General features: G+C 35.3%; 2 protein-coding genes across 13 annotated transcripts in view; one reads left to right on the forward strand and one right to left on the reverse strand.

The window, feature by feature from the left end:
* LOC108041297 (histone-lysine N-methyltransferase, H3 lysine-79 specific) overlaps positions 1-3,159 on the reverse strand; it is a 47,417-nt gene extending 44,258 nt beyond the window's left edge. For 3 of the 7 annotated variants that reach the window (XR_006417425.1, XM_044457180.1, XM_044457185.1), the window contains exon 1: positions 2,261-3,159. The gene's annotated coding sequence lies outside the window, so the exon portion shown is untranslated. The remainder of the gene's footprint in view (positions 1-2,260) is intronic. The other 4 variants (XM_044457184.1, XM_044457183.1, XM_044457181.1 and 1 more) reach the window with 4 other exon arrangements.
* Positions 3,160-5,017: 1,858 nt separating this feature from the next.
* On the forward strand, positions 5,018-24,160 carry LOC108048373 (transmembrane and coiled-coil domains protein 2). 6 transcript variants are annotated; one of them, XM_044457436.1, is made up of 11 exons: positions 5,018-5,290; positions 5,356-5,510; positions 18,704-18,883; positions 20,745-21,395; positions 21,576-21,640; positions 21,700-22,208; positions 22,762-22,882; positions 22,959-23,063; positions 23,141-23,254; positions 23,341-23,516; positions 23,573-24,160. In XM_044457436.1, the coding sequence occupies exons 3-11, from the start codon at positions 18,742-18,744 to the stop codon at positions 23,697-23,699; spliced, it is 2,010 nt and encodes a 669-aa protein (XP_044313371.1). In that variant the 5' UTR covers positions 5,018-5,290; positions 5,356-5,510; positions 18,704-18,741; the 3' UTR covers positions 23,700-24,160. The 6 variants fall into 6 exon arrangements, with proteins under 6 accessions (XP_044313371.1, XP_044313374.1, XP_044313372.1 ...); XM_044457439.1 differs by lacking the exons at positions 5,356-5,510; positions 18,704-18,883 and adding exons at positions 19,793-19,872; positions 20,001-20,446 and having other exon boundaries at positions 5,018-5,169; XM_044457438.1 differs by lacking the exons at positions 5,018-5,290; positions 5,356-5,510 and adding exons at positions 19,793-19,872; positions 20,001-20,446 and having other exon boundaries at positions 18,770-18,883.
* Positions 24,161-25,774: the final 1,614 nt, after the last annotated feature.

The following is a 25,774-nucleotide window of genomic DNA, read 5'->3' on the forward strand; positions in this document are numbered from 1 at the left end:
GGACGATTGTGAAAGTTTCAGATCGCTAGCTTTTAAACTGAGCTCGCAAACGGTATTGAAACAGACGGACAGACGGACAGACGGACAGACGGACATGGCTATATCGACTCCCCTATTGATCCTGATCAAGAATATATATACTTTATGGGGTCGGAAACGTCTCCTTCACTGCGTTACAAACTTCTGACCAAAATTATAATACCCTCTGCAAGGGTATAAAAAGGAACGTTGTAATTTGTGAAAGAGAAGACTCAACCAGGAAGAGAAGTGGAAGATATGAAAAGAGCGAGGCACAAGAAAAGCGCCCAAACAAAAAAAAAACGTTACTAATACAAATAAACATTTGCTGGCTGACTGGCAACGGTATCTCTTTTTTACAGACACACCATACCATATACACATATGTATGAAGGCATCAAAAGTTACCAGAGAGAAGATGAAGAAGCGGGCTAGAAAAAGAAGAAGCTGTAGGCGGAATGGAGTGCAATGGCAACAAGAAAATAAAACAACAAAGTCACGGAGATAAAGTGGGAAGCAAAAGCTGTCTGTTTTTCTTTTGTTTTATTTATTTATTTTTACTTGTGACTATGTGTGTATCCAATGCAGCAGCCGCGATAATAACAACAATAAAATATGTACAGTAAACGTTTCATACAGTGAACCGAAGCAGATGAAATATATCTTAACTAATTCCTCAATTTTTTTTTTAAATCTTTAATAATAATATATTTTAAATAAAAAAAAACCTTTTTAAAAAAACGATACTTGTTTAATTAATTTAATGTCTTAATATGAAGATATTTAAATTAAATGGTGACTTTTAAAAATCATGGAAATTTATAAATATAAATATAAGATATTGTCAATAAGGGCCAAACAAAATTTGTTATTATCCCTTTTATGGACTTTTTTTTTAGTGTTTTCAGTATTTTAGCATTTTAAGCTTAAACTTTTGCAAAACAGAGCAGAACCCAAAAACTTGAAAAGAGAAATTATTTTGGTAACCTCCCTTATTCTTGCATCCTTCTCCTGTCAATTTTTTTTTCTGTGTGTATGCAAAAAGAATAAAGATGAACATCACAAGGCAAACAAAACTATCGCAACTACTTTTAATTGACACAAAACTTGCGGTCAGGATAAATGGCTAAATGGCCAAAGTCGAAATGACGAAATGGTTCGCATGTTGCCAGTCCCCCGCACGGCCCTCAATTTATAGCCAGTCCAACTAGTTAGCCATAATTGGTTTTTGGTTTTCGAATCTTTTGCCTGTAATCAACAAGAAAAAGTCTCTAACTTGGCTTTAGGCATTTTTGTTTCTTTGTTTGTTTTCCAGTGCGTTGGCTTTTCGTGTGTTCCTTTAATTGGATTTTATAGACTGAAACTGACGAGCATGAATAACTTGTAATGGCCAAGTTGTATTTGGCAAAATAACAGAAATCACATGTAAATATCCAAATTCCTATTGGGTTTTCTGTGGAGAATGTTATTTATCAATAAATAAATAATTACTGATCACAATATTTTAAAAAATGTACAAATTATATTTTTGCAGTGACAACAACTAATTAGCAGATCGGTTTTGAAACACTCTTTTTAGCAAATTATAACAGTTTTGCTCTATAAATATATGGATAAATAATTTCTCTAAATAAATAATTAAACTTTATAATGTAGAACAAATTATATTTTGATTAAAGACAGTTTTTAAAATGTAGGTTCTGGCTCTTTAAAAAAATTTAATTACTTGTTTATAGTTTTCAAATCTTTTAAAAATCATTAAACGTTGAGGACAAATTTAAAAAAAAATATGAACTTATTTAATTGTTAGGAAAATAAACCAAAATTGTATTTTGTTTGTGTTCTTTACGGTTTTCAAAATACTTTACACGGCTACATCTAAAATATCCAATATTATATTAAATTACTTTAAATTTAAAACCCCTAATGTCATAGTGTCATACTGCTGTTAAAGCGAACGCCCACTGTCCTCCCACTCGCATTTATAATTAACTGTCCCAGATTCCAAAGTATCCGGCACATGGGAAACCAATAAATAAATAAGACTCCAAGGTCTATTATTAAAGTTCAGATCTTATCAGAGTCGCGAAAAATTAACACAACCAGTGAACACACTTTCTTAACCCATTGTGCAAGTTTAATTTGCTAAATTCTCTCTGGTCAGCGTATAAACAGAATGCAATGTACATTTCCTGGATTCAACTCTTAGTTTTATTTCTTTTCGGTTTATAACATTACTCACATTTCGCGCACTCAGCGCATTGTCTCTTCTTCCTCGTCTTTCTCTCCTTTCTTTTCCTCGTGCTTCGTCAATTGATAAGCCGTTAGCCGACGCCTCTCTTCAAAGTTCTTGGTTTTTATTTTATTCCATTCGTTGTTGTGGTTGTGGATTTTGGTTATTTGATGTCGGTGGCATTTCAGTTAAGATAATGCAAAGAAGGGGAAGACGACGACTTTTGAAACCGCAGTTCACTGATTATTAAGCACTAAAATTAACTTCTGTTGTATTTGCATTTACTAAATATTATTTTCGTTGTCAAGCGCTATAAGAAATATGGAAATATAAGATAACTTTTCTCACTTTTTGATGATTTGCTTCTTCTTATTCTTTATTTTTCATATACATATATATGCACACTAACACTCGCGCGAAAAAACTCGCGGCTGCTGCTGCTTCTTTTTCTTCATGCTCTTCCTTAAGCAGCAGCCTCTTTTTCGCTTTCGCTCTGCTATTTGCTTCGTATATTTCATACAATTTTCTTTTGTTGCAATTTAGGCATTTGTTTTAGCACACATGCACACTACACAAAGGCACGTACACACAGAAGCAATCGCAGAAAATTATATTTTGGTGCTCTTTCTCATTCACACCGCACTGATTTGCCGCCTCGCTCTGGCACACACACACCATCTACTCACGTAATTCAGCTAACTTTTTTCTTTTTTTTGCGGTTAAATTGCACAATCTGCTTACTTAGATTTGCTGCGAGAACGAGCACGAGTATTGTATAATTAAGAAGTTTTTCTCCGATTTGCTGCGACCCCAAAATGTTTCACTACACACAGACACACACACACACACGCGCGACGAAGAGGACGACGCAACGACACGTCCGTTATGTTCCAGCGAGAGAGAGAAACAAAAACACAAAAGGAAGATGACAATAAGGGAAACGGATAATCCCTAACGGGTGGCGTAAAATTGCCTAACGCCTGGCAGATATCGAATACTCGATCGATTAGTGGCAAGAAGGGAATAATCGACGGTTTAATTGTATTTTTGTAAAAAGAAATGTATTAAATATTATATATTTCTTCAAATAAAACCACCTTGAAAGCAATTGTGCGAACGCGATAACTTCAAAGTGACCAATATTCCTAGCATTCAGCTTTTGACGGTCTACACATACATATACCAAAAGTTGGGATTTTTCAGCGCAAAAAGTTTCTCAAAATTGCGTTGCTATGATATATTTTTTTAAATAATGATTGTGAGACTTTAATATATAATTGAGGGTATTCTCTGAACACTTGAATTAGTAAAACTTTGAGACACCTTTTAGCTTTAGAGTGTCTATTTTTTCAGCTGAAAAACTAATTTGTAACATTCCTTACGATAGATTTCTATTTATTTCCCATTAATATTCCCAATCAGCTATGCATCATCAACAAAATATCGTACTATTTTTACGTTCCTTTTATTTTGGTCTGGAAGGATTTGATACATTTCATCAACTCATGCCAAATCAAGTATATTTCCCCCATCGAACGCTTGCAGTAAAATTAATTTTTTTATTTAAACATCGATAAGACTCTGATGCTTTCCGCCAAAACATCGATGTCCGTCAACATCGATTATTCTATGCTATTTTTACATTGAGGTATTCTGGGCACAAAAGAGTGACGAGTAGAGGAGCAGCAACATCGATGGAAACATCGATGCATTTATAAATTGCATATAATGATTATTTCAAAATAAATAATTATAATTTTAGGAGTAATCAAAAAATATTAAGCCTTTTAGGAACTGGTAGAAAAATATTTCTGTATTCCTGCTACGTCGTGTAAATCCGAACGAGCTTTTAGCCAATTGAAGGCAGGGGTAGTTAATCAGCTCATGTTTATAAACAAAAACTATGATAGCTTTAACAAGTCTTACTAGTTTGTAAGACTGATCGCATGAGTTTATGTTTTTGTTTTTGCAATTTCTGTTGACTGAATGTTATGTATTTTATTTATATAAATTTCACTGTGAATTTTAAATTATATTTATAATATTACATATAAATAGAAAACATCGTGGTTTCATCGATCGAATAACTGAAAAACTCTCTTTTTTTCGTTTTTCCCCCACATGGCATCACTGGAAAAGTCAATCGGGAGCGCATGGAAAGCATAGAGTAAGAAACTATATTTGGCCTGGCTTAATATTAAAATTAATTCCTACAAATATATAATTTAACTCCCATTTGGAATTTAATTCCATTCCAATTGTTGCCTTTCAAGTGAAATCAAATTAAAAGCCAACTGAAATGTGGACGTTGAATTCAGTCCCTGTGGACGTTGAATTCAGCCCGTGTGGACGTTGAATTCAGGCCCATCAAAGGAAAACAATAACAACATATTTGTAAACAAAGCAAAGTCATAAGGCCATTTCGGTGGCTCGCCCACATTCCCCATAAGTCAAAAAATACACAATGAGAGCGACCAGTGCAGCTGCAGAAATTCACCATAAGACTCGATTCCAGTTCGATGAAACAAATGAAAAACTCTCTTTTTTTCCGTTTTTCGACTAGGTGGCATCACTGGAAATGTCACTCAAGAGCGCAGGCAGAGCAAATGACGCCTCTATACATTATTACTCTATGACTGGAGTCAAATTTTTGATAGTTGTTAGAGAAGAAAACATCGATTGTGCGCGATATCGATACCATCGATATTTTTAAAAATCGATGATACGGTTGGTTTGGTAAACATCGATAACAACGATGTGAGCATCGATGTTCCTCCACCTCTAGCGAACACTGTGTTGATTTTAAGCGGCGGATGGTCGTGTGTCGGAGCTATTTCGAAGCGAAGCGAAGGGAAGACGACAAACAAAAAGTAAAGTGCAGCAACTGGCTGCAAAGTTGAAAAGGCAGAAAATCAAATGTAAGAAACAACGCAAATGTTTAACAATAAATAGCGCTGATTGCTCAGTCAAGTAACAACACTTTTCGCGAGGTGCGCAGAGCGAAAGGAAAATCAAAGTGGAAAATCTAATACACAAAAAGTGAGGAGCCAAATTGTTGTTAACAGAGTGTGAGCGTGTGTGTTCTATAGTTGTTGTTTTGTTAGTAAGAGAGAAAATCGGAAAAAGGGCGTCGCAGTTTGAAAATTGATGTGTGCATAAAAATCAAGCTGCAGCAGCCAAAAAAAAGGAGAGAGGCAAAGAGCGAAAAGAGCGGAGAGAGAGAGCGGGTGGCTGCACCTCAATAACTGTTGTTGCAAAGGTGAGTGCGTGCCGAATATTGTTTATAGTTCAAAATTGTTTATTTAAGTGTATACACAACCAGGCCCACAGACACAACCACACGCACGCACGTACGTGCGGGGCTGTGAACGTGTGTGTGATGGCTTGGTCATTTTGTATGCCAAAAAACCAAGGGATTTGATCCAAAGTTTCATATTTCCGGCCTCAATAAAGTTTTAGGTAAACGTTTTAAATAAAAAAGATTACTTCACGTAAACAAAACTAAAAGCTATGCATTCAGAGTTTTGTATTAGTCAGCTTAAAAGTTTTAGTCATTAGCAGAATGGAATTTGTTTAAAAAAAACATGAGAAAATTTGCGGCTGCAATAGTATTATTTATTAAGTATAATACTCATCTAAGTGGATGAAAAAAAAAACTTTAAAAGTTTATATTTAGTACATAATATATAAATATTATAATGTTGATTTAATGGTTTATTGAATATAGCTCCAATAAAGATTTTCGAATCAAATTCAAAGTTTTAATTACAAATGAATTTCGGTTCCAACTAAAGGTTACGCGCATATCTACTGCACTTTACACTATACACATAACTGCAGTTTGTATTACAAGCGAGCACCTATAGTTGGTTATTAAATTGTCATATATCATATCCAGATGGGGGAATTTAAATCCTCCCGAGGCCGATAAACTCCGCTCCTGGAAAATGATACAGATGGCCTCGCTTTCCCTGCCGCTGCACTTTGACTACTATTTGTTAAACTTTCCACACGCCCCCCGTCATATGCATCACACAATTAACGCTAATAACAACTTCAATTCAATTTATAATAATAGAGAATGCGTTTTGTGGCATGGAAACAATCTCACTTTCCTCAACGTCTCCTCGATCAATTCACTTAGCTGCACATTTTGTGTGAGATCGTCTTAAGCAAGCTATAGAAAGCTATAGCCTCTTCCTGTTTGTTGTTATTATCATTCAGTTGCTTTTGTTGTTGTTCGGAGACAGGCACGGTTGAATCTATATCAACACGTTTTTGTCAGCAATTGAATTAAATTCAACGGGAATGATAAATGTAAGCGGACGGAAAATAAAAAGATTTTGGTTTTATACCGAGGCTGTTTCTACACAGAACAAAACTATAGAGTATAATAATATACATTTATAGAGTAATTTAGAGAAAATTAAAATTTAAAAATTTATATGTATCGAAGACTAGAAATACTGTCCCTTCGTAGGGTTGTGTCAACAATCGCGACTTTTTAGATTTTCGTATTAAATAATCATAATACCTTTTTTATGTAAAAAGTTGTATGTTTATTTGTATCTGTTTCTATCCTTACAAGGAGGTAATTGTTATAATAAACAATTGTTTTTTTTCTACATTTACATATATTAATTGATATAACCAATATTTGCTTTAATTGTATTTGGTTTTATCTTTATTTTTACAGTGTAGCCTTCTTGCTTGCACTCGTTTGCTTGTCAGCTATTTTTGGCGTAGTGTTTATATTATTTATTTAATTTCGTGTGCAGATCAACCTTCTCTTTCTTCTACCGACTTATCTATTTTGGTCTGTGACAACTGATGATGTTATTTATGAGACTCTGGGCTCATATCAAATATTTTATTAAAAAATTCTATTGGTTAAATGTTTGGTAAATTTGATTTTCAAAATTAGCCACGATCTTAGAAAAGCTTTTGCTCATCACTTTGTTGCCAACGGCGCCAAAAGCACATACACACAAATGAATCTGGAATTTTGAAAGCCCACAAGAGGGCCAAGACCTACACATTAGCCTCTGATGACGTCAAAGATCAGGTGGGTGGTGGGAGTTCTGGTAAAGTGCTGGATTATGAGAGAGAAGAATAAGTTGTATTATTTTTAGGGGGATTTAAAAACGAAGCACAATTAGCATGAGAGAAGGAAATTTGGTGTACTTAATTCATGTATTTTATTTACATTTAAATTAAATCTGTTTATATTAATATTTAAAATATTTGCTATTTGATTACCAATAAATATAAAAAAATATGTAAATAAAATATAAGAAAAAATTGTAAAATTATCATCAAGATACTAAATACAAGAATGCATACCAAAAATATTTTATTTTAAAGGTTAATGTTTCTAAACAAATATACAATATACTCACATACAGGTCTAGAAAAAATTAATTTTCTTCAATGATCTTAGCATTTTCCTATAAGGTAATACGGAGTTGTCTGTCGATCACTCAATTATTGATAAATTTACTTCAATCATTAATTATCAACATTAGTAAGCTTTCTCTTTTTCTGATAAATCTTTCAATCTCACAGCCTGGATCGAAAACTATTTTCTAATGAATCAACCGATAAATTACTTTCGGATATGACCGAGTCCTAGTTTCGATTCTCTACTTCACATCCTCATTAATCTTCGAATATCGTGCATTATGCAATAAATCAAGACATAAAATAAGAGCGCGAAGGCACGCATTTTTTTTGCATATTTAATTAAGTTTATTTGATGAGCGAAGGCAAGCGATAAAATAAGCAAAAGGAAAATGGTGCTGTTTTATTTTGTTCTTGAACTTTTCTCGAACCGATTAAATTTGTTTTGGTTTTCCCGATGTTATTTCTTTCTGTTTATTTTCTGTTGTTTTGGGCGTGTGCCCAAAAGAGAGAGGCGAACTGAGAGAGCCATGTGGCTCTTTGAATGGATTTTGTCCTGGCAACAAGCGCCGAACTACCCAACAAAAATAATTCATTTTGCGGTCTTTCCTAAAATTGGTTTAGGTTTTACCTGATTAGCCCTTGTGCTCTAGGCAATAATGAACAATCGCCCCAGATAACCAGAAACAATCACATTTCCGCCTCTAAAACCGAATTATCGTGTTCTTTCTATGTATTTTGTAAAGAACATTTTACTTTTACTACTTAGTATAAGCAGCTATTTGTTGCCCACTTATCTGCTAATCGTTTAGATTGTGTTTATTAATCATGACTGGCTAATGAACCAAATGTTTCGATCCTTATTCAATATTTCTTAATTTAATTTCAATGGAATTCAGAGCTAAATACGCAGAAATGGATAAGGAATGTCGTAAAATTGAATTTCTTTTATAGATTAAAGTTCAGTAACCAAGGTTAAGCTAGAATTTTGGTTATTTTCAGTTTGCTGATAATGTCAAACATGCTAATTTAGATTAAATGCTTATACATACAGCTCCTTTGGCTAGACCAAACATTAGTTATTAATAAATTTGAATTGATTTTAGTGTAAAACCTACCATATAATTTGGTAAGCGTCGCTAAAATACGCTTTAAGATTTAAAACTTTTAAGATTTTACATTTTGTTATTAAACAAAAAAAATTTTAAAACTTTCTTTGTTCTATAAAATTCTGGTAAAAGTGTTTGGCGGCATTTTTTATGAATGAAAGTATTGGCTTCTCAGACCTGGTGACTCATCAACTAGTTTAAAAAAATGCTCTATCAGATGACCAAATATGACAATGACCTTATGAGTTAAACTACAGCTTTATAGCTTGTTATTTTTGCTATTGCCGCTCTGTTGGCCCCACACATAAGTTTCAACAACTTCCGTTGTGAAAATTTACACATAAATTGTTAAATTGTTTTGCACAAACAAAAAAAGACAAGCAACAATAGAAACGGCACTTTTCACTTTCACCTTTTCAGTTTTGCCCGGTTTGTGTTGCAAAGAAGGGGACTGACTATATGGGAAATGGAAAGGGTTGAGGACTTGTCAATCAATAATTAACTATTTGTTTTTCAAGACTAACAAAAAAACCAACAGGATGACAGAGCGACACATAAAAACAATGAATGGAAATGCAAGCGGCTTGGATATGAAATAGACATTTTTTGTGGTTTTAATGACTATGGTGGGGATCGATTATTAATATTCTTTCTGTGAATTTACACTTGTGAATGTTATTAGATGACTGCTTAAAGATGACTAGTTTACACGAAAATAAATTTCCTACCCTAATTTACAAACCATATAACAATATAACTGTACCAAATATCTTAAAAAATTAAGTCACTTTAACGAACATTTTGAATTGATTTTAAAAAGTAAAAGTAAAGTAAAAACTAATAATGGGTCTAAATTATGGAATAAAAATATCATCAATATTTTGACGAAAAGTTTTATTTCAAATTTTTTTTTAATAGTTATAAAACTATTGTCAATGTCAATTATCAACAAAATCATGGTTTATCATTGCTAAAAAAAAGCGTCTTTGCTTTGTAGTAAGAATACTAATATTTTCTGTTATTTTTGATGATATCTGCATTAAGACATCACCGTAATTAGGTGCGAAGAGAATGATACGGATATTTTGTTCAGAAAGCAACACCATTTATTTTCCCTTCTGTAGTTCTAGTGTACACATTTGGATGAGAACAATTTAAATTCATCAACCGAATGCGATTTAACGTCACAGGCAGGCACCAATGAATCATTCCGCTGTTGTGGGCTTGGGTGTGGAGGTGGAGTTAAGTGGGTGGGGATTGAAACCCCCACCTCATGCTGGGCTGTTTCATTCTGGCTCCTTCCAAAACACGAGCTCTTGCAGCAAACGAGTTTTGATCTTTTTTCTTTGTGTATATCGTTCTGGGTTTTGGTTTTGATTTCTGTGTTCCACTCGACAAAAAAAACAATGACCAAATTGAGCACACATTTTTTGTTTGTGTATATGGCAAGTTAGCAGCGTGATTTGTGCTTTTCTTTCCGGTTTTCTCGATTTTCATGAGTTTAATATTTCAAGCACGACTCACGCAGCGTCTCATTTGTTTATTCGTGTTATTTTATTTATTATTTCAAATTTGCATTTTAGTCATGCGAGCTTTTTGCTGACGACGTTTGGTCGTCGGTCAATTCATTGAACATTTAGTGTGAAAATGATAAGCAGGTTGATCTTTGTTCGAATATTCGATGAGTAATATCAACAACAGCTGAACAAGCTGTTGAACTAAAAAGAACACGGCAAGCTGAGCTGTGACAAAATCCTATAGAACGCTATGAAACTAAAAACACGTGTAAAAGGTGGGTAAGGGGAAAATAAAATAATTTTCATGTTTATTCATAGAAGAGATGTCAATGAAAAATGGTTCTAAGAAAAGCATAAGTCTCGCACATAAATAATTTTGAATCTTATTTATTCATCTAAATATGTATTTTTCAAAGAATAATTCGATGGGACTTTTGCCTTTATGTGATAATCAGTTTAATATCTGCCATATGATTCATTGGTCAATATTAAATTGGCAAAAGCAGCTGACTTAAATTGGCAAGTCAAAAGAGGTAAAAGGTTATCAATTGAAAAATAAGTTTTTACAAATAATATTCATTTAAACGTAGTCGAATACCTTTCAAATGTACATGGGTAATCTAAACCCTCTTTATATATTCTCAAAAACTTCTATTACATTTTTTCTTATTCTTTTAAATGAGTAATAAAAATGAGTCAGAAAGACTACCCGAACTTAAGTAACTGTTTCGGATTTCTCAAGCCGAGCTCCAAGGTTCGGGCAGCTTAAAGTTCAGCTTAAAGTGTCTCATTTGACAAATGCCATGACACCATAAAGTGTATGTCCGAACCCAAATCAACCTCTTTGGATTTCGTCTTTCTCCTCAGTTTTCTGATTGCCATACAAATGTTATTGACCCGCAGCTAAAGTCAATTAAGCGATTCGCCCAAAATGGATTGATGAAACAATAGGGTAGGGTGTGGTCAATGTATGAAAAATAATTAAATGCATAATTTATTAAACTTCTTTATTAGCTAATGTGCAAACAATAATTTGTATTTTTATTTAGCTAATTATTGTGTAATGAGCAAAACCAAATTAGTTTGATTGCATCGATTGTTGACATTGATTAGGGGACATAAATCGAAGCTGAAAGCGTTATTGGATTTAAAAAATTGGTTTGAAAAAACCTCGGTATATAACCGAAGTATTGACAAAAACTTAAGATGTTTTGATAAGAAAATGAGTGTCCATTGGAAGAGATTGCTTTAACTAGACTCTTAATGCACTCCAAAAGGCTGCTCAAATTGTAAATTTTTCAAAATTATTATAAATAAGAAAGGAAAGCTAACTTCGGGCGGAGCCGAAGTTGAAATACCCTTGCAGAATATTCTGCAAATTATATTCTCCAAAATTATTCATATGATGCATTTTTAATACTCATAAAAAATCCCACCTTCCTAACTTTAAAAACACCAAAGTTATTTCATTTCCGATCAATCAGTTATATGGCAGCTATAGGATATAGTCGGCCGATCCTTATGAAATTTAATATGTCGAATTGATTGGGCAAAAATAAAACCCATAGAAAATCCCAACTTCCTAACTTTACAAACACCAAAGTTATGGCATTTCCGATCAATCAGTTATATGGCAGCTATAAGATATAGTCGGCCGATCCTTATGAAATTTGGTAGGTCGGATTGATTGGCCAAATATAAAACCCATAGAAAATTCCAACTTCCTAACTTTACAAACACCAAAGTTATGGCATTTCCGATCAATTAGTTATATAGCAGCTATAGGATATAGTCGGCCGATCCCGGCCGTTCCGACTTATATACTGCGTGCAAAGGAAAGAAGGGTGTGTGCAAAGTTTCAACTCGATAGCTTTAAAACTGAGAGACTAGTTTGCGTAGAAACAGACAGACGGACAGACGGACAGACGGACATGGCTATATCAACTCAGGAGGTGATCCTGATCAAGAATATATATACTTTATAGGGTCGGAGATGTCTCCTTCACTGCGTTGCACACTTTTGACCAAAATTATAATACCCTCTGCAAGGGTATAAAAATGTATATAAAATATACACACATTTTATATCAACTATTTTACAAAAAAAATATCCAAACAGATTTGCAAAAAATCGAATCTATTTCAACAACATTTTGATCATGCGATAGAACAACCTTAACCTGTAGGCGGGGTCAAGGTTTTAGTCTTTCAATAATCTTTTATTTTTATACACAAAATATAAGGAAAAACTAAGCACCCACAGCTGCGGTTTCTTGTGTAGAAGTAAGCCATAAAATAGTTTTAAATGTGTCATGAGTTATGACCGAAACATCGTCTGGCCCACTAGAAGTATCTGCCAAGTTTCAGCAGCATCAGGCCCCACATGCTGGACTCGTGCTGCGAGTATCTCAAAGAAAGTGGCACAAACCAATTGCGTTAATGGGAAGCCGCAGCGGAAGAGATGGTCCCGCAGAGAGAAAATGGCGAAGTAGCACCACAGACTTGGGCAAAAGGCATTAGATAACTGTCATAAAGGTAATTGCCTGGCTGACTACTCTGTTGTTAGTTGAAAAGCTTTTTCCGCACCACAAAAACCTCAGGTAAAAAGAAAACCGAAGAGAAAGGCATTGAACGAATCGATTTCAATATACTCTGTTCATCTTTTATTTTAAAGGATGTTCTACTTCGGGTAATATTATAAAACCTTGCTTTGAAGTGACAAATCAAACAAAATTAATGCTACTAATTACAAAGCAATCAAGATTAAATTATAAACTGGTAATTAGGCTGTGTTCATAATTCAATGGCTACATTTTAGGTAATACCTTTTTGCAATGGTTTGCTATTTTACAGGAATCGGTTTGTCTATAAGAAGTATAAATAAACATATGCTTGTTGTTCTGGGAGTCATTCTGAGTTTTTCTATCCCCTCCGATTCCGCCTTCCGTATACAGAAATTACGATATCAGGTTTCCTTCATGCGCTGTCCTCTGATTAATAAGGTGGTGAATCAAATTTTTATATTTACACACTCGATGTGGCACCAGTTGCATGTGGGCTTATCCCACACCTGAGAGCTGATTAAAGTCAGGTGGGTAGGTTGTGGGTTCTTGTGGGCATTAGATAAGAAGTAACGCCGGTCAATTGATAGTCAATCTTCCCGGGAAAAGCTCTTTGCGTGAATAACTTTTATTTGCTAAACAAACACGTGTGGAATGGGAGACAACCATAAAATGTTACTTAGAAATAAGCAGTTCTAACGCAATTATGAAGTTAAATATTTTTCTTATTTTTGATTACAAAAGTACACAGGGGCTCCAGTTTATGTATTTGCATTATGTATCACTATTTTTAAAATGGTTCAAAAACTTTTTATATTTGGCCTATTAGCAAAAGCTTTTCTACAAATTTTCTATTTTCACATTCCTTTGCTAGTCCCTTATAGGTTTCTGAAATAATATATATTTTTGTTTAATCATTTCTCCCATTTTACAAAGAAACCCCCAAATGGTTGGAAATATTATTGTTTTAGCTCGGCGCTATCTCTCCCCAACGCTTTCTGACTCTCTCCATTTTGGTTTCATTTTGTGAAGCAGTATTTAGAAGGAGAATGATTAGCCATAAATTAAATTTAATTTTGGTTATTTAAGACGATGATATTCTTCAATTACTATTATACTTTGTAATATGTTGCTAATAGAAAAAGAAAGTATGTCGAAATATGTACACAAATATATTTGTATCGTTATCTAAACGCTATTGATTCGATTTGGACTCGTGTTACCCACTAATTATGTCAGATAGTGAAATAAATTTCCCCTCTCACTTTTCCGAGTTACACAACATCTTTGGCTGATTGATTGATAAATAAGGTTTGTAATTAAAATACAATTGCAATGGCTGATATCTTTCGGTGGCAGTTTGAAAATAGATCTGTTGAGTATCCATTGCAGCGATAATAAGCTTATTGGAAATAACACAAGTATTTCTTTTCTTTTCCTAGTTATTTTTTTGTGGTTGTGGTTGTCGATTATGACAGTTCCAAGTGTGCTTATCTAAAAGAAAAATACAGCAACAAAATGTGGCGCAATTCTTTTGTTGTTTTCAATACCCTTACTGAGGATATTATAATTTTCAGGCCCTCCACATCACATTTTGTAACTACAATGTTTTCTCGTCGTGTTTGTGTAGATTTTAACTGTCATAAAAGTGAATAAGGAAAATGTAAAGATTATATAAGTGTATATAAGTGTTTATGTTTAAAAAGCATAAATAACAAACAAGGTACTACATTTTTGATTTAATTGGCAAATGGTTTAATGTTTGTATTTTTTATTTTTAAGATTTACGATGAGGTATATAAACAATTGCTTCAATTTAAGTGAATTTTCACTTGGCTTTCTGTTTTTCAATGTGTAGCATGAATCACGGCTCGCACTTGACACCTGCCAGCTGCCCTGCCACCCGCTTTTATTTGCCTTTTCGCCGCTATTTTCACCACCCCCTGTTTTTGTCTGGAAACAAATGAGAACAAAGTCGTCAGCCCCAATAAAAAATAAACTGGCAGGCTACAACTTACCTTTGGCTTGTCCCGAGCAGCATTTTAAACACCTGCAATAATAAAACACAACGCAAAATGCTGAAACAACAACGCCAGTAAAGTAACATCTATAAAAAATACATTGACAACATTGCGTCTTGTTAAATTGTTGAGGTAATGGGCCAACAGTCAAAAGTTTACTCACTCAGTTGTTTTTGTTTTCTTTGGCCTCTTTTCTTGGCTTTTACTGGTTTTGTTGAGCAAACTTTGCAATTCTTCGCGGGAAGTTCAATGGTTGTTGGTGTACATATATATGTTTTAATACCCTGACCTGCACAACATTTATGATACTGTCGGGCTTTGTCGCTCTTTCATAATCTGGGCAAAAATAAAAAAGTTTAAATTACGATAAGGAAACATAAGGCATGCAGAGAAAGAATATGATTGACCTAATATTATACAAATATAGTGTTTGTGTAACATTCTAAAAAAAATACTGAGACTCTCCTATTATAGCATGTATGTATAAAGACATTCAAATTAAAAAAAAATTATAAGTTTAGAGTAAACAATCTATATTTCAAACGGATTAATTTTAATTTGGTAAGTTTATTTTATCCATATCTGAGATCCTAAATATTCTTTTGACCAAAATATTTTACATAGTCAAACCTTGAAAAAGTTTTTGGTATTTCTTAATAGTTTTCAATCGTCTAGAGCTCTTGGAACAAATGAGTGTATTCTTATTGAAATAAACAGTAAATCGTGAGGTCATTTGAATTGGAAATTTTCCAGACAGTCGAGTGCAACATTATTCAGATGCCAGAAATGTGGACCAAAGTCTATAAAAGGCAACAACATGCTGGCTAATGATAGAAATTACTCACGGTTCATAGGGTGATGTAGAAAGAGGGGCCTTTTAGGGGGGTGGACATAGAGAGACTGGGTGGGAATGCAAACCAGACCGAGAGACGGTCGTGTAATTACTTGTTGACTGGCTGCCGTCTGTATGCACGGACTTATAATTTAATGCGGCTCTTTATATTTATAATCCAAGCGTGGTGACCTTCACAGAAGATAACCAGCTGCGCTGCCAAGTCGGAATCCCGAGATGTTGTACTGTAGAACGTTGTGGTATTTCAGTACCGAGTCATTAGCAAACGTCTTGACATAATTGAATCTGCATACTCAGTATGTAAATATGCATGTACATATGTATACGTGTGGGTCTAATAATAACAATTAAAGTATGTTTTGTAAAAATGTTTTAAGCAAGTAATTGTAAGATAGAAAATTGGCCTTTATATATATTAACGTAATACTGCTTTTAACAATATTTAAATTATATTATTTTTTGATATATTTATATGCTTACAAAAGCAGCCGTATTGTAGTTAATGTAAAATACAAAAAAGAAAAACATCCCACGATTTAAAATTGCAGTGCTATAACTTTGATAGTCTCTATGTTTATGATAATGCATTACCTAATGTCATAGGTATTGCCTTTGATTAACAATCTCTGGACTTTGGACGCTCCATTCCTTGCTAAGAGATAAAGAATGCGGAAGTTCCAATCGTTTCCCATTGATGGATCTCTGGTGTTCATGTGCACTCGAAGACAGACTATTGATAACCGAATTTCTCTGGGATGTGGTTGCTCTGTCCTACTACTTCTTATCGCAACAAACTGCGACTTTTTCCAAACAGAAGTCTGAAAATGGGAAACATCAGCAAGAGGGAGATACGAGATATTATAGACTCCGACAGCATGCGTCTCAAAGTCGCGAGTGCAGTGACCCTGAACATTTTTTCAATTCACATTTTTTCTTCACTTACTAAAAGAATTGATAAGATTACTTTAGGGGACTATGTTATTTTCGTTTATAACACTATGTTTAATAGCTTATTAAAAAGTGTAAATATTATTCATTAACACAATTAAACTCGGAAAATAATTGTAATCATTCGAAAGTTGGAATATCATTTTAAATTTAAAATTTATATTTCCAATTAAGATTGTTCGTAAATAATTAAAAATTTTGTAAATCTGAGAAAGAGCATTCCTTATTCGTGGCGGTCTTTCTTCGTTTCGCTTGATATATAATTTCAATGCGCTTATTGTTATTTTGTTATTGTTTTGTTTTCTGTTTAAACATCAGTCAGCACACGAACAAAAAAACTGCGTAAGAAAGCGAAAGAGACGCGAGTCGCGGGAATAACAAAGCACGAAAAACAGAAGAAGGTTACAAAATACGTTGATTAAAATTCACAAACAAACCGAAAGAAAGGGGCACAAAGAAAAATGATTATGCTCGATTCACACAGCAAATCGTCGTAGCCAAAGGCACCGAACCTCCCACCCACTTCCCTCTTCCGCAGACCCATCAGCTGTGGAGCAGTCAAGTGCAGATGAGCATTTGGGTTGAAAGCGCAACGGACTGAGTGAAGACCATCTTCAACTCTCTTTCTCTGTCCCATATCCTCTCTCACTCACTCCTCAGTTTATAGCCATAGATTAAAAATAAGTACAAAGAAAGTAGCTTTGCATAAAAAGATAACAATTTTTTTATGATTATATCAATCAATAAGAGCAATCCAAAACTGTTATTTGACAAAGAGCTATACATTTAGGAACAGAAATACCACATGTATAAAAATTGACAGCTCTCTGAACTCAAACTGCCGTATTATAATAGTAATTAATTCTTAAAGCTTTATATTTTAAAATGTCTTTAAACTCAAAGTTATCTATTATTGGGAGTTCTCTCCAAACAATTGCTTAAAAGCGAACAAATCTTAGTACCTTGCTCGTAATATATATTTTTGTATGTCCGTATGCTGAAAATTGATGCGGGCTTTAAAAAATAGTTTTAAATTATAGCTAGATAAAGCTAAGAAATAGCTAAGTTGGCCACACAGCTCGAGGGCTTACAATGCAAATTTATAGACTGTTAAAATGTCTGAACTTGTGCGATTGTGGGGGTGAGCTTAAAGGGATTTACCCAACGGAAAATTACCCGAAAAATTTAAAGTGCATAAAGAAAAATCGGAACGCGAGTAGAAAGTGCTTGTGGATTCTCAATTGGTTCAAGTGAAGTAACAATGGGGTAGGTCTTCGGCGGGCGTGAATGTGGCATCCATTAAAGCTGATTACGCTCGAAAGGGCTTCCAGCTCAACAAAAACACCAAAGATTAGCCGATTCACTTGGAAAAAGCATACATAACTTTAATGGAATTTGGGATATTTCATCGGGCGGATTGTATGCAGTGGAATTTATTAATGGGAGGAGAGCTCAACTGGGTGTGCTGGACAACAAAGCAAACAAAAAGGCTCTGATGTATAAATGTTTATAATTAAGTAAACAATTCATATCAGGGTGGCACTCACACACTGAAAACGATGATGTGTCTGCCGACTTTATTAGAGTCTCTCCCCAACAAACCAACATCATTGGCATGCCGCCCATGACACTTGAGTTCTACACTTTTCAGACGGAGAATGTATATAATCATATAATCAATCTATATAAGGTTTGCCGATATAGGCAGTTGGTAGCTAGGGGCAATATCTCTAACAAATTGCTACCTTATCTGGTTAAGAATAGATTGTATACATATCTGAAGGCGAAGCACTTGAAGTGTCAGTGATGACAGTATTTTTGGGTATTTAAATTTACAAGATGAATTCCATATGCCACGAAATGCTAGGAATGTAGAGAATTCCATGTGCTCTAGTTTTCTTCACACTTGTATATAAAAATATATTCCGATTATGCGCGGATTATCAGCTGGCAGGCAGTTGATTCACCTTTAGACTTTGCAACCTAGCCTAGAAAATGTTCTGAAAATATTGTTATTTATTCGCGTCCATTGTTTCTTTGCAGGCAACGAAATCGTGGTAATCGAATGGCAGTGTGCAATAATGGACTCCACGCCTAATGCGGCTTTTAATCCGATCCAAAATCGGGATTTCCTAACGTTGCAGCCTCTGCGTCCGTCTCGCGGATCCAGCACTAATCTGCGCTCTAGTCGCTCACCCTCAGCCAGCCGAAGCACCGAGCAAAGTAATTATCAATTATGGTTATTAATCCTCCGGACTCCTCTCCCTGAAGCACTATCCCCTCCTTGGGACCCTTCTTTTCCATTAGTTAGTCGCATAATTGGAATGATTGGCTCGTGTTGAAGATTGTACTTCCGGCATCTTATCAACGGGGCTAATGTCAATCTGAGGGCCTGGATGAGGTTGTCGAGCTCTATTTAAATGGGGAATGCTATCAGTGGGCGTCCTATTCAATTTGTTCTTCCGCCATCGAATAGTTTGTAGAGCTGTAGAAAATTAAATGTTTAAGATAGAAGAGCACTTTTATCGTTTGTGCAACACTTTAATCTGAAATCTTGGACTAAAAAAATTGTATGCAGAATCACTTTCCACACGAAATCTAAATTTTTTATTGCTTACAATTTTATTATTATATTTCCATTATTTTAAAATATAGCAATTTTCTTTGGGGAATTTTAGAAGTTTACAAAAGTGACTTTTGTATATGAATTTTCATTTCGTCGGGGCTTTGTTATGGAAATCGGTTTTTTTTTTAAATTCTTAAGATACGAATTTGAATTAAAAATAAACTATATTAAATAAAGATGTCTTTTCACAACGCATATCCTTTTACCAGGCGTTCTCTGTATGTTCGAACCCAAAAATTACAACCCCGCCAGATGATGAGCGATGACTCATCTGTAAGAATCCAAAAGCCCTCCCAAACACCCCCTTTACGCCCATTATTCGCAATGTTATGAGTTCGGCATCAACCAGCTTACAAATAGCTATGTATAAATCAAAAAGTACAGCCTACTTTTGAGTGCTTTCGTTCATTATATTACTTCATTTGACTGTGCCTAACATCTGCTGTCTGTTTGATTTCACACTTTACATGTTTTTTATAACTTATTTTTTATTTTTCCTTGTTTAGCTTTGTAACCGTTGAATGTTAGCCTGCCTAACTATCTACACTTGCAAATCAAATCAAACCAATCAGTCTCATTGATAAATGTAGGTATACCAATATAATTTAAATACATTTGTTTTGCAAGTTAAATACACAATGCAAGCACTTTCACCTGTACACCCACGCACTCATTCACATAATCGTTTAACTGATCTTTTGGTTCTATTCACAGCGAATAACACGCAATTTTAGACGCTATTAAACTGCCTGCCATTGCTTCTTCTTTTTCCCGCTCTCTGTCTCTATTTTTTCTTGTTTGTATATCTCTTTCTACGGCTCACGCACAGGTTGTCCAACTGTCAATCAAAAATGTGAAATAACTATTTTGAAACACTTATCCATGGCACATTGTACACTTGGAACTCTAATCACAGCAACTTTAAAACCTAATGAAAGAGTTAAATAAAATCGAAATTCCTTAAAATATTAAATTGATAAATCATAATTTTAAAATCTCCAAAATTTCTCAAATATTATCTTTAAAAACATAAATCTTTAACAAAGGACAACAAAAATAAAAACAAGTTTGCTAATTTGACAAAAACCCGAGTCGGATAACCAAATATTTTAAACAAGATTGAATTTATAATTGTATGCAAAATAATACCTCTAAAAATTGTGAGTTTAAACCAAACAGATAACAATACAAAAACATGAAAAAATAATCAAATTGCATAAACAAATGTAAATTTAAATTTCACTCACTCCATCACAATTACAGTGAGCTAAAAATAATACCCAGCAGATAATTAATTCCATCACCACCTCTCGTTCATACTATAAACTATATGTGATACAATTTTTTTTTTGCATTGCTAAAACGCGCCTCATCAACAGAATTTAAAAACAAAAAAAACACAGATTAGACTTAGAAAATAACCCAAGACGTACTTTTCTATGCGCCACAATTCGCCAGTGTCCCGGGAGCGAGCCAGCGAGGCAGCGGCAGCCACACAGACAGCAGCAGCGACAGCGGGAGGGGCGACTGCCACATCCGCGGGAGGATCGGGTGGAGGACCTGTGGCAGCGATAACATCGGCGGCTGGTGGTGCCACTTCTGGGTCCGGAGCAAACTCCGCGAACACGAACAGCAATTCCTCGGCCTCATCCAGCACAGTGGCAGCTGCACAGGCGGCTGTCTACAGCGGCGGCAACACGGTGACCGGCAGTTTGGGCAGCGGCGGGGTGGCGGCTCGTGGCTTCCGCAGCCACAGTCCCACCCACCGACGCCGCAGTCGCGAACGCCAACGGCGCACCCATGGCTCTGATCAGGGCGGCCTGCTGGCCTACAGCGGTCTCGGAGTGACCGACATGACGGATTTCATGGGGCCACTGCAAGGTGGAGGGGGAGGAGGAAGCGCCGGCACAGGCAGCGGCCTGGAGGACTCCCGGCTGTCCGGGAACGAGGACTACTACTCCTCCTTTGTGTCAGACGAGTTCGACGGCAGCAAGAAGGTCCACCGCCGCTGCCATGAACGCAGCTCTAGCGCCCAGGCCATAGACCGATTGAACACAAAGATCCAATGCACCAAGGAGTCCATCCGCCAGGAGCAAACTGCCAGAGATGGTGAGTAAAATCGTACCTAAATTATAACAATTTCCAGGACAATAGTATACAACAACACTTAACAAAAAAACAACCAAATGATCAATAAAGGGTTAAAAGTTTTTAAGTTTTCACAATTAGGAAAATAAATATTGTCTAGTTAAATTATCTAATTAATATCTTTCAATTCACCCATTTAAGATAATGTCAATGAGTATCTGAAGCTGGCAGCCAGCGCAGACAAACAGCAGCTGCAGCGTATCAAGGTTTGTTCATCCATTTATCCCCTTAAAAGCATCTTCCTCAATTTGATACTCCTTGACAGGCTGTCTTTGAGAAAAAGAACCAGAAGAGCGCACACAACATTTCGCAGCTGCAAAAAAAGCTGGACAACTACACAAAAAGGGCCAAGGATCTGCAGAATCATCAGTTCCAGACGAAGAGCCAGCACCGTCAGCCTCGTGAAGTCCTGCGGGATGTGGGCCAGGGACTCCGCAATGTAGGGGGCAATATCCGCGATGGCATCACCGGCTTCTCGGGGTCCGTGATGTCCAAGCCAAGGGAGTTTGCGCATCTGATCAAGAACAAGTTTGGTAGCGCCGACAACATCAACCAGATGAGCGACGCCGAGCTGCAGGGCATGCAGTCCACAAATGCCGACGTATTGGCGGGCAGTGAGCGACTGCAGCAAGTGCCAGGAGCCGGTACCTCAACGGGTTCGGGTGGCGGTGGACAGAACAACAACATAGGTGGAGCGGGCAGCGGTACGGGAAAATTTAACAGTGACAATGGCAGTGAATGCAGTAGCGTGACCAGCGAAAGTATACCAGGAGGGTAAGACCTTACCAATAAATAATATTATTATTATTAAAACCAGCTGTTTTTTGTTAAATTTATTGATGGATTGAAAGAAAAACCAAACAAGGAAATACGAAAAAAAGTTTTATACAAAAATAAAGTCGTTAGTCTATCAATATATAATGACACTATGTTTAAATATTTCGTAATAAAGTGTTTACCGATTTCAAAAATAAAATTTGAGAAATCCGAAATTGTACTGCTTCGCGTTAATGGATGGACCTTACATGCTCATTAAAAATTTTTTATAATTTTATAATTTCATTTTTGTATACATTAATTCAAACAGCTGTAGACTTTCCCAGCTTCGAAAAATACAAATTATTCTACGACTATAATTAACTATGAAAAATTATACATTTATGACGTTTTCACTACGTTTTTGTTTGTGGGAACCTTTTTGTCAGTTCTGAAGCATTTTAAAACCTTTAAAGATTTTTTCTTTTATTTTCAAAATCCATTCAATTGATCAAGATAAAATAGTATCGTGTTAAAATCCCTGCTAATTCTGTTTATTTATCACTAAAAGGTCTGGCAAAAGCCAGTCTGGTGCCAGCCAATACCACATAGTGCTCAAGACATTGCTAACAGAGCTGGCCGAGCGAAAGGCCGAGAACGAGAAGCTTAAGGAACGCATCGAACGGCTGGAGGTACGTAGAAAGCCTGGGGGTATCACAGCTCTATTACCAACAATATTTTATTTAACCTATATTATATTTTCGGTAGACGGGCCAAAAGGAATTCAACAATTTGACCGCCACACTCGAAAGTGAACGCTATCGTGCCGAGGGACTCGAGGAGCAAATCAACGACTTGACGGAATTACATCAGGTTCGTAGTTCACTTGGCTGCTGCCTTGGCAGTTTGCCCGACATTCGTGCTTATGCTTTGCCACCTTTGTTTGACAGAATGAAATTGAGAATCTGAAGCAAACGATTGCCGACATGGAGGAGAAAGTACAATACCAAAGCGATGAAAGACTACGTGACGTCAACGAAGTGCTCGAGAACTGTCAAACGAGGGTAAGTTTGAACGTTTTAAGCCTCCAGTCCCAACCCAACCCCATCGCAACCAAATGTAAACCGAATCTAACCGCGTTCTTTCACAGATATCAAAAATGGAGCACATGTCGCAGCAACAATATGTCACCGTCGAGGGCATTGATAATTCCAATGCACGAGCCTTGGTTGTGAAACTCATCAATGTGGTATTAACGATATTGCAAGTGGTTCTCCTGCTGGTGGCCACTGCTGCAGGCATCATAATGCCTTTTCTGAAAACTAGGTAACTATTGGTGAATTTTGTGCCACTATGCGGGTCATTAATATACTTATTTCCAGGATTCGCGTTCTTACCACATTTTTGTCTATTTGTTTTGTCATATTTGTGATACGACAGTGGCCGGATGTTCAGGATATTGGGTCCGGCCTTGTGAGACATCTGAAGCAATCGCTGGTGGTCAAGTGAACTTGGTCAGATTGGTGGCCACCATCTCATCTACCGAGTGGTTCATACGTTATTTAGTTAGACTAAGTTATAAAGTGCATATTTTGTATATAGCTTATCAATAACGATTACTACAATTATTTTTAACTGAAATTGTATCAATTATCAATACGAACACACACTATCGAGAAACTGTACAAAACATCCATACTCCTACGTCTTATCACACACCTAATCATCACACCACACTCTCGCATAAAATGTAGCAAAATTGATTTAAACTATGTAATAACTTAAAAATGCTGACATGTCTCCGTGCATTACTCAACTATATTTGAACATACATCATATATGTATAATCTATAAAAAATATTTACATTACTATAAAACAAATTGAAATTATATAATATTAAACTTTGTATAAGTCGGAAATTTATTCACCATCGGAAAACTTAAATAACAGGGTTTGCCAGTCCCGAAAACATTGCAAATTCTGTCCCATTGCAGGCTGCATGCCTGCAGACTGGTAGTTGATTGAACAAGAAAATCCTACAAAAATGATCGACTAAATAGCTCTTATTACCAATTTACTAACTTTTAATAGTGGAAAAAACATATACATACCAATGTATACACAGTTCGTATATGTTAATTTGAACGGCTGTAGACTTTCCCAGCTTGTACAAAACTTAAAAAATATAGATTAATGTCAACACAATATTTAAAAAAAGTGTTTTATTAACTTTTGGTTTAAGGGACCTTTCTAATTTGAGCAATCAATTGGTTTGGCTGACAAAGGGTTTAAATAAATGTTAACAGTAAATATAATACTTTCTAACGAACGATCGGGTGGAGGGATAAGGTCACCATTGATTACTTACTACCCACGATAAGTTTGCTTCAATTCTTCAGATTCACAATTTGTAAAGTTCCTTTTAAATGTCCAGATTCACACCTTTTTTGGATAACTATGTAAATTCAAAGTCATAATTACATTGTTTTTGGAAAAAAGAGTATTTAAAATGTTAGTTACCAATATTTTATCGAAATACTTACCTACATATTAGAAGGATCAACATTTTGTTGTGTTTAGCTTCTTTTTTTTTGCTAGACTACTGAATTCTACAAAGAAACGGACGAACAGATAAAAACATTTATAATCTCCTTCTACATACTTTCTGTACGATTATTGGACTGTCTTCTTTTCTTAAATTACCTAACGATTTATCCACTTTAAAGTACCATGTTCGGCATACATTAAACACAAAATTCCTAGGCGCCAATTTAAGTATAATGCATTGAAAAAGCTTAAAAACCAAATTTTACAAAAATAAGGAAATAAAATAGGAGAGTTTAATCGAATCCCTTTTACTATTATGTTTTGTTATGGCATTGACACAGATGATTTTTATTTTTACAGTTACCTTGAATATAACTATCTGATCGACTCAAAATATATAACTATAGATGTTATTGTTGAGACGTTTTTGTTCTCACCTATAAAGGCACATCATTCTACGAATCATTTAAAATATCTAAACCCGTCAGAATTGCACTGGCGTCAAACATGATTGACATGGAAGGGGAAATTGCCGAGGAAATGCCATGGAGGTACTATGACCAGATTTTTGGGAGATGCCTTAAATTTTAGGTATCTTGGTTGTGATGGCAGTCGAAAACGCTTTTGACCCTTTGCTTTAGCACATAAAATTTAAACAACAAAGAAAGCAAAAGATTATATATTTATCAAGTGAAATATTCTATAGTTCGATTTCGATGCTTAAAAAAAACAATGAAGATAGTTCAATTTTGACATACAATTTTGCGTCCTGTTTATATAAAGAAAACCCGTAATTCTGAAGTCGTTCAAAATGTCTATCAAGTTACAATTTTATTTTTAATTTTTTACTTTTTGAAAAGTACCCTCTGCTAGGGTATAAATATAAACCGATATTGATCCGCCTCCAATATATTTCCGCCTCTATGCAGAGTGGCATAAATAAAAAATTTTGTAATAATTTGCAAATCAAATTTGATAGTTCGAAAAAGGGATGCTCATAGCATATCACAGCGTGAAGCGTTAAAGCAAGTTTCAA

This window comes from Drosophila rhopaloa, unplaced genomic scaffold (genome assembly GCF_018152115.1).
Source record: "Drosophila rhopaloa isolate 14029-0021.01 unplaced genomic scaffold, ASM1815211v1 contig_155, whole genome shotgun sequence".
NCBI lineage: Eukaryota > Metazoa > Arthropoda > Insecta > Diptera > Drosophilidae > Drosophila > Drosophila rhopaloa.

What these genes read in the sequence shown, in the direction of transcription:
- LOC108048373 (XM_044457436.1), top strand. Translation starts at nt 18,742, where the DNA reads ATGGACTCCACGCCTAATGCGGCTTTTAATCCGATCCAAAATCGGGAT. An exon ending in AGCAGCTGCAGCGTATCAAG is followed by an intron (nt 21,641 to 21,699) that starts GTTTGTTCATCC and finishes ACTCCTTGACAG; the next exon opens with GCTGTCTTTGAGAAAAAGAA. An exon ending in ACTTGACGGAATTACATCAG is followed by an intron (nt 23,064 to 23,140) that starts GTTCGTAGTTCA and finishes TTTGTTTGACAG; the next exon opens with AATGAAATTGAGAATCTGAA.